Raw genomic sequence first — 9,440 nt, 5'->3', positions numbered from 1 at the left:
GGTGGGTCAGTGTCCTGAGGGCAGCGCCAGGGGAGACAAAGGATGGACAGCTTTCAAATTCCCAGATAATTTCTAAAGTCCTGTACCAGAACTAACTTATGCAAGTGTGAAGCCCAAATCTGTTATGTGTTCCATTCTAAGGTACCTATTGTACAATAAATGGTTCTTTCATAATGGGGTGGGGGGGGGAGTGGGGGAGACTATGTATCAAAACAGCAGATAAATTATAAGAGAGGACTCAGATTCAGAGCTGGGGAAAAGTGTGTCTTACAACCGAGGAGCTTGGCCTGTGTCTGGCTCTGAGCTTCATGCCCCTACACCCACGGTCTGGAATCCTCGGCTCAGCTCATCAGCTTCCTGCCACCCGAGGCCAGTCCTCCCGCTGTGCGTGTCTGGCGCTGTGAATGGCGTGGCCTCCCACCCTCAGCCCTGCTAGAACCGGGGCCTGATCCTCGCCTCCTCCCCCTCCTCCCTCCCCACGGCCCATCAATCAGCAGATCTGGTCTCTTCTGCCTCCTAAGTATTTCTGGAATCCGGCCCCTGCCCCTTCTTCATCCAGACCCCCAGTGCACCTCATCCGGAGTTCAACACTGCTTTATTCCTGGCCACCAGCCTGTCCCATGCTCTCCCGGCGTGATCTCCCGCCCCGCTTTCTTCCTCCCTCTTTCATTCTTCCGTTACGTCTTTCAGAATATTTTAAGCACACCCAAAAGTATAGAGAAATATATAATAGCACCCAGGTATGCACTGCGCCTTGTCAAATCTTAATATTTCCCCCTATTGGCTTCCAGTCCTTTCATCTTAAGTAAGACACTACTGCTAATTGAAACCCCTTGTGGGCCCCCGCTTCCAAACCCCCTTCTTTTTCCCCCTCTCTGAGGAGGGAGCCACCATCCTGATTTTTAAACTGCTCATGCTTATGCTTGTTATTATTTTGGCCACATAGTACATATCCTTAAACTATGAAGGGTGTTGCACGTGTCTCTGCGTGACTTGCTTTTTCTGATCAATGATGCTTTTTCTTTAAAAAAATTGTTTTATTGTGGAAACTTCCCAACATATACAAAAATAGAATCATCTACTGAATGCCCGTTACTCATCACCTAATTCTGACAATCATCGACTCATCAAATCATCCCCTGGACCTTCCCACCTTCGCCATTTCAAAGCAAGTGATATTTTTTTCTCATCTGTATTTCAGTATGTGACTCTCAAAGATGAGGCCAATACCATTATCACACCCGGTAAAAATGTGATCGTAATTCCTTAATATCAAGTCTGCAGTCAATGTTAAAATTTGCCCAACTGTTGCAACACATGCTTTGTGTACAATTGGTTTGTTCCAATCAGGGTCCCAACAAGGTCCCTGTGCGGCATTTGGTTGATATGTTTGTGTCTCGAGTGTCACAGACATTCTGATGCTGATCCAAAGAAACTAGACAGAAGAGAGGACATACGTATGATCCCACTGATAGATTTAAGAACAGGTAGAAGTGGATCTTTGGTGATAGAAGCCACAGTTCTGGTTTCTTTGGTAGTGGGGGCAGACACTGAGCCGAAAGGGGGCGGTAGGCCCTTCTAGGGTGCCGGAAATGTTCTGTCGTCTCTTCACGTATTAGCTAAGAAACTACCACCAAGAAAGACTTCATCAGGAGAATCTTCCTTTCATCAGCTCTTTGATGACTTTGTGAGTCTTAAGGGAAAAGCTCGTTAAGTGCTTGATTCTGAATTACAGTTTTCGGATTCATGAACTGATTCTCTGGCATCCTCCAAAGGTGACCTGTCGTGTTGTTAGTATGTTATGAATTTGTGGATTGTTGACATTATCTGGTATGTGTCGATCCTTTGCCCTTTTTCTCACCGATGTGCAAAGTGTCCCATCTTTAAACAGCGGGGGCCTCTTCAGGTTGGTACCTGCGTCCTGTGGACACCAGCACCAAGTACTCGACAGGTGCTCCTGGGAGCGCCATTCGCTTTAACTGTCACCTGCTGTCGTGTGTGTACTTGGTGAACTTTCGGAAACGCAGACATAAAGTTATCTCTCTGCTTCCTAAAACCCTTTAATGGAGGAAGTCCACGCTCCTCCTCCGGGGCTGCTGGGCACTTTTGTTACTTCCTCCGGGTAGATCTGTCCCTCCCCATCTTGAACGCAGGCTATTATTCATACTAAGCTCCCGTGAGCACCTTGAACATGCCACACGGACCCGTGGTCTGTAGGCAGCTACTCTCTCTATCTGTCCTTACCTTCCCCCACCTGCCCTGGGCTGGCCGGCTTCTGCTCCTACCTCTGGTCTCATTGCAGCCATCCTTTACCCGAGGAGACCTTTCCTGGATGTTCCCATCTCCCCTAATGCTGACTTGGGTGGCCCTCCCCCACAGAGTCATTATCGACGCAGAGGCCAGCGTTCACACTGACTTCTAGGGAGAGAGGGTGGCCTGCAAGGTCAGGTCCATGCCGAAGGAGACAGCTGTGCCCGGCAGACCACCCGCCCCGCTGGTAGCGTCTCCAGCCCCCACTGGAGAGGGGACCTCAGCAGATGTGAACAAATACCAGAAAGCCTTATGCTGAAGATATTACCGTACATCTTTGACCAGCCCCACCCACCCCCCACCCCCAGTCATAGATAGGGCTTATCACTCCGTGTTGTAACTCTTTCCTTGTCTGTCTGTCCTCCCTCCACACCAGCCCAAGTTGTAGGCTTCCAAAGAGCAGGGTCTGGCTTCATTATCTCCTGCTCTGTCCCTCACATTTAGCATACTGCCTGGCTTATGAGTGGTTCTCGTTCTTGGACAGGGTAATTATTGCCTTGAGAGACCTCTCAAAATGCACCTCTCCAACCCCCCAGTCCCAGCCAGCAACCCTCTAGAATCACCTGGGGGACCTTTTTGCAAAATTCAGGTGCCAGGGACCACCGCAGACCTGTTTATTTAAATGAATCTACTGGGGACGCCTGGGGGGCTCCGCGGGTTGAGCACCTGCCTTCCCCTCGGGACGCGATCTCGGGTCCTGGGATCAAGCCCTGCTCAGCGGGGAGCCTGCTTCTCCCTCTCCCTCTGCCCCTGCTTGTGCTCTCTCACTCACTCTCTCGCAAACACATACATAAAACCTTTAAAAATAAATACATAGGGCGCCTGGGTGGCTCAGTTGGTTAAGCGACTGCCTTCGGCTGAGGTCACGATCCTGGAGTCCCGGGATCGAGTCCCGCGTCGGGCTCCCTGCTCAGCAGGGAGTCTGCTTCTCCCTCTGACCCTCTTCCCTCTCGTGCTCTCTATCTCTCATTCTCTCTCTCTCAAATAAATAAATAAAATCTTAAAAAAAATGTTAAAAAAATACATAAATAAAATGACTCTCTCAGGGGTGGAGCCAGACAGGTGTCCTTTTTAAAGCTCCCAGGTGATCCCAACATGCAGACCCAGGACCCCAGCTCCAATTGCATGTGCCCCCAACCCAGGAGGGCGAGCAGGAGGGGACTCCAACGCCCTTACGGCCTCCTGCCCTTTGACCTTGGCCTAGGGTCTCCCCGCTAGGCTGAGGCATCTAGGCAAGGGGTTGGCAGGCGGGGCAGGGCGGGGGGCCTCCACCCACCATTGGGCCCGGGGGGTGGGGTGGGGGGTGCAGCAGTGTAGTGACGGAGCCCCCGCCGCAGTTCGAGGAGATCCACGAGGTGATTGCGCGCTACAAGACGCTGGTGAGCATGCACCAGGACCTGATGCAGTCGGCGCAGGAGGGCCAGGAGAAGATCGAGCGCGCCAAAGCGCGGCTGGCGCGCTACATGGAGGAGAAGGACGACGAGATCCTGCAGCACAACAACGAGCTGGCGCGACTGCAGATGCGCTTTGACCGCGCCCGCAGCGACGTCATCGTCTGGGTGAGCGCGGGGGCGGGGGCGTGGCCGGGGGGGCGGTTTCCGGGCGCGGCGTGAGCGAGGGACCACACACGGGGCCGCGCACACACCTGCTCACGTCCCGGCCCCACCCCCTCCCCAGGAATCTCGCTGGGCACACATCCAGAACACTGCCGCCAAGAAGACCCTCTTGCTTGGCACCATTAAGATGGCGACACTGAACCTCTTCCAGATCGTGAGCAAGCAGCTGAAGGAGACCACCACCGTGTCCCTGGAGGACACGCATAAACAGCTGGACATGGTAAGAGGCAGCGCAAGGGCCCTGGCCCCTGGGTCTACTGAGCTAAGATGGTTGTCCATTGGTCCGAGGCAAGAATGAACCCCACAGAACTGGTTCTCAAATTTAACAGGATCAGAGTCACCCTGGGGGCTGGGGAGGGTTGCTGGGCCCCAGCCCCAGAGTGTCCGACTCAGTACGTCTGAGATGAGAACCCATGAATTTCCATTTTTCAACAAGTTCCCAGGTGATGGTGCTGGTCTGGGTTCCACACCTTCAGAACATTGGTCGTAGTCCACAAGGGCAATGGCAGGGACCCACTAGTGAACTCAGTACTTGTGCAAAACAGTTTTACTGAATTCTAGAAAGAGGCTGAAGGCTCGTGCCCAAGGTCCACTCTTTGGGAAAAGAGAAAATTGGGGGTTGGGGGGTAGGGGGAGGAATCAGCAAGTTTAGGGAAGTGTTAGGGTCTTATTAATACCAATCTGATGTTTCTCTTTGAAATAGCTGAAAGGAGGGGCACCCGGGTGGATCAGTTGGTTAAACGTCTACCTTCAGCTCGGGTCATGATTGTGGGGGGGGGGTCCCTGCTCAGTGGGGAGTCTGCTTTTCCCTCTCCCTCTGCCCCCTCCCCTGCTTGTGTGTGCGTGCTCTCTCGCTCTCTCTCTCAAATGAATAAGTAAAACTTTTTTTTAAGATTTTATTTATTTATTTGACAGAGAGAGACACAGTGAGAAAGGGAACACAAGCAGGGGGAGTGGAGAGGGAGAAGCACGCTTCCCGCGGAGCAGGGAGCCCGATGCGGGGCTCGATCCCAGGACCCAGGGATCATGACCTGAGCCGAAGGCAGACGCTTAACGACTGAGCCACCCAGGTGCCCCAATAAGTAAAACTTTTAAAAAAATAAAGTAACTGAAAGGAAATTGGAAAGGAAATACCCTTCTCACTGCGTGATTCAAAGCTGTTCAATGCCATGTGCATGCACTACCCCAAAATCATCTCACTTCTGACCACAGATGCACATATCCCACAGTTGGGGTAACTCCGTGAGGGCAGATGCATTAGCCATGCTTCTCGTGCCATACAGAGAACCTTGACTAATTCTTCATTCCTTTGGCAAAAGCCTTGGGCTCTGCCGTGAAATAATAGAATTTAAGCTCCAGAAGGCAGGGAGTTCTGTTTGCCTTGTTCCCAACTGTATCTCAGTATCTAGAACAGTGCCTGGCACACAGTAGGTGCTCAAGAAGTGTTTGGTGAATGAATATGAAACACAAGCCAATAAAAGCCATGGACTGGAAGGTACTTGCCCTATTTAACAACAACAAAAAAATGAAACTTGGGGCGCCATGGGGGCTCAGTCAGTTAAGCGTCCAGCTCTTGGTTTCTGTTCAGGTCATGATTTCAGGGTCATGATACTGAGTCCCGCGTGGGGCTCTGCACTCAGTGGGGAGTCTGATATTCTCTCCCTCCCTCACCCTTGGCCCCTCCCCCAACTCGGGTGCACGCTCTCTCTAATAAATAAATAAATCTTTTTAAAAAACAAAAATAGGGGCACCTAGGTGGCTCAGTCATTAAGCATCTGCCTTTGGCTCAGGTCATGGTCCCAGGGTCCTGGGATCGAGTCCCGCATCGGGCTCCCTGCCCGGCGGGGAGTCTGCTTCTCCCTCTCCCACTCCCTCTGCTTGTGTTCCCTCTCTTACAGTCTCTCTCTGTAAAATAAATAAATAAAATCTTTAAAAAAAAAAAGTAAAACTCATGAAATGTAAAGGATTTCACCCACTGACCAGCCCAGAAGAGGGATTTCCCCAAACCGGACAATCAGCCTGCAGCTCAAAGTATGTAGAGCAGAATTATTGACAGTTGAAAGACTATGAAGGAAATTGTTAAGAAAGTTTGTTCCAAAGCAGCGATTCTCAAACTTTTTGGTATCAGGAGACCTGCATACTCTTAAAGTTGATTGAAGACCCCCAAAGAGCTTTTGTCTACTGATACTTACCGTATCAGAAACTCAAGCAGAAAACTTAAAAAGAATTCACTTTTCAGTGATAAGAAGAAGCCGATCAACATCAATGGCATGCTTGATGAAAAACACGTTTTGGAAACAATACTTTGTGGGACAAGTCGCACTTTCACAAATCCATTTAATGTCTGGCTTCATGGAGGACAGGTGGATTCTCCTCTCTGCTTCTGCATTCAACCTGCTGTGATAGAGCCCTACGTCATGGAAACACCCCAGTCTGATAAAAAGCCACTGTATGCTCATGACAGAAAAAGACAAGTAATGTCTTCGTGTCACTGAAAAAGGACTTTGCCCCTGCAGACCCCTGTCCCTGGCAGAGGGATCTCAGGGACTCCTGGAGGTCCTCAGGCCCCTCTCTGTTAGCTGTTGTAAAGCAAGGCGGTGTTCATCTCCAGCTCCCCAACCCACCCAAGCATTCCCTGCTCAGACCCTAGCTCCCAGCCTGTCCACTCCCGATTTTGAGCTTTCTATAGGAACACTTCCTACTGCTCAAGTTATTTTAAAAATATCCCACAGCCTCCCCATAGGACGGGAGCCTATGGACAGACATACACATGATCAACTAGCCTGAAACAATTAAAAACAAGGATCTGGGAAAATTAACGTCACAACCGAAGGTCCAGGCCTGAGTGAGAAATACAGACTGCAGATGCTTGGAGTATAAAGGAGAGTAGCTCAAGAGGGTCAGTAGTTGGTTCTGTGCCTCCTGATGACAAGAAGGAAAAGCAACACATAGTTCTTGTGCCAAAATGAGAAAACGTAGGTGTGCTCAGAGCAAACCTTCTCCGGTGCTTGACTCTAATTGAAATTTCCCAAGGAGGCTGCAGAGACTCCCAGCACATGGATGTTCCCAAAAACATCCCTATGACGCAGCCAAGCACGAGCTCTGGAAGGCAGCCACTTATCTAGAATTTAGGAGCATGGTCCCACAGTACAACTTAGGAAGCATGATTTTGCAAAAGGCTGAATTTGAATTCAATGGTACCGTGTCTTGGAAGGTCCAGCATGATCCCTGAACAAAACCCGAGCTCTCTGGAGTGGCATTTTCCTAATGGTTCTTGGCAAATCCTAGGACCCCAAGAGGTGGTCAAGTTTCCTATGGGGGAATCAAAGGAGGTCGTGGACTAATAGATTTGGAAAATTCTCAGTGAAGCAAAGTTAGATGGTCTTTACACACAGGACTCCACCGTCTTTGCTATGGTTCTGCCCTGAGACTTTCCAAGCAGATAACATTTCTAAAACTAACTTGACCACAGAACCCTTTTTGTGGGGGAGTGTGATGACTGGTTATAAGAACACAGAACATGGAAAATTCTGGGCTTGTCTCCTCTGTAGCCTTGGGGAAGAGACTTTAATTCATTGACTCTTTGTTTCCTCTTTTGCAAAACAGGAATTGTATCCATAATAGTAACAGTATTCATGGCAGACAGGGTTGTTGAGGGTTTGGGATGGTCTGTGTAGTCCCAGCTCCAGGAACATTCTCGAAAAGGAGAGATTTTAGAACTGAGGTCTTAGAGGCCATCGAGGTCAACCCATTCTCCCCCTTCCCTTCTTGAAGATGAAGAAGCTGAGTCCCAGAAAGACGAACTGATTTGCCCAGAGCTGCATCAATAGACCAGGTCCCCACGTGGCACATGGAGCCCGTGTTCTTTGAAACAGAAGCTAGTGAACAGAACTCAAGCTTCCCTTGTGACTCAGGATTGTCAAAACGGGCATCGGTTCTGCGTTCCAAGTAAATGCCCCCCTTGAAGGCTATTAAATTGTGGGTAGCCGTCTCCCCCAACACTGCTGGCCCCCGCCTGCCAGAGGCTTCTAGGGCCCGAGTCTGCTCAGCATCCTCTCGTCTTTGCCCCATCCATCAGACTGTCCACCGTTCTTCTTCATGCTGTCACCATGTCAGCCCCCAGGAGCTCCGTGTTTGTGCCTCCCGGTCTGCTAAGCCTGATGCTTCTACTAGAATAACTGTCAAGTAAGGGAAAGTTAAATGCTTCAAGAAGTCAGTCGCAGAGAAACAGCGACTCCCTCTAGGTTATGCCCCAACGTGCTCCGTGTGGGGACGGGGTGGCCTGATGCTGGGTGGGCTAACTCGGGTCCCCTTGCCTTGTTAGATCCAGCAGTTTATCCAGGATCTGTCGGACATCTGGGCAGAGGTGAGGAAGAAAGAGCAACAGCAAGTCCGGGTTTAGGGAGCAGCCGCGGTTCCAGAATGTTCTGAGACAGAGACGGAGAGAAGATGGGTTCCTGGTGAGCTTGCAGTCCCGTCAGCCCAGTCCAGCTGTCTGGGGACCCCTGTGCCTTTCTGCTGGCGAACACCCTGCCATTTTCCTGCCTCAGGCCTCAGTCCCTCCCGTCCCTGAAAACATTAAATTCTGTAAGATGTTTGTTTCTAAGGTCTGTCCCTTTTTGGTTTGTTCATGGGGAAGACGGTCCATTGAGGGGAGAAAAGCACCCCCTCTTGAAGCTGGTCACTTAGGCAGCCCAGGGACTCGAAAACAAATCTCGGGCCTGGCATGTCCTAGGCTTTGGACTTGCACACAAAAAGAGGCCAGCAGCGGGGTGAGTACCTAGGACCCTTCTTTCCTCTATCAGTTCAAAAAAAATTTTTTTTTTGTAAGTTGGGGTTTCTAACCGGGGATTCAGAGACTCACTAGAAACTGCGAATGCAGCTTCCCAAGTTGGAGTGCCATAGGTGGTGAGTCCAGGACTGTCCCCAACCTAGACCAAGCCCTGCGCCCTACCCACCGGGACCCTACAACACGCAGCGTGGTACCAGCGACGCTAATACGGGAATAGCAGGCAGGCTGCCGAAGGACTCACCTCGGCAGGCTGGAATGACGGTTACAAAGCAGCAAAACTCAGGCGCCTGGGTGGCTCAGTCGGTGAAGCATCTGCCTTCGGCTCAGGTCATGATCCCGGGGTCCTGGGATGGAGCCCCACGTCAGGCTCAGCGGGGAGCCTGCTTCTCCCTCTGCTCCCCTCTTGCTATCTCTGTCTCTCTCAAATAAATAGACTCTTAAAGGGGAAAAAAGAAACCAGCAAAATTGAACCGAGTAGAGATTAATGTAAAATTTTGCACTCAGGGTCAAAAACTCAAATCAGGTCAGATCAGAGAGCAGACAAAGAAAACAACATTTATTGAACATATATTCATGCACACGTCATCCGGGTGAAAACCCCGCGGGGCCCCACTATCTCTGTCTTGGGGAGCGGCACGCCTGCTCGGGGTCGCTGGCTACAGGTGACAAGGTCGGGAGTCACAATGGTGCCTCCTGTCCCGGGCCGGTGCTCCCTCCGCCAG

At 50.8% G+C, this 9,440-nt stretch overlaps 1 protein-coding gene across 1 annotated transcript in view; it reads left to right on the top strand.

Annotated features, from left to right (window-relative positions):
• The window catches only part of CCDC42 (coiled-coil domain containing 42), a 13,853-nt gene extending 5,349 nt beyond the window's left edge, over positions 1 to 8,504 (top strand). The window contains exons 2-4 of the mRNA XM_073881492.1: positions 3,620 to 3,869; positions 3,988 to 4,146; positions 8,251 to 8,504. Coding sequence (XP_073737593.1) covers positions 3,620 to 3,869; positions 3,988 to 4,146; positions 8,251 to 8,328 — 487 coding nt within the window. The 3' untranslated portion in view covers positions 8,329 to 8,504. The remainder of the gene's footprint in view (positions 1 to 3,619; positions 3,870 to 3,987; positions 4,147 to 8,250) is intronic.
• Positions 8,505 to 9,440: the final 936 nt, after the last annotated feature.

Source organism: Callorhinus ursinus, unplaced genomic scaffold, assembly GCF_003265705.2.
Source record: "Callorhinus ursinus isolate GAN/ISIS: 27379988/994484 unplaced genomic scaffold, GSC_fseal_2.0 scaffold43, whole genome shotgun sequence".
Taxonomy (NCBI): domain Eukaryota; kingdom Metazoa; phylum Chordata; class Mammalia; order Carnivora; family Otariidae; genus Callorhinus; species Callorhinus ursinus.
The sequence above is the reverse complement of the archived record's forward strand: the minus strand, read 5'-3'. Positions and strand labels throughout refer to the sequence as shown.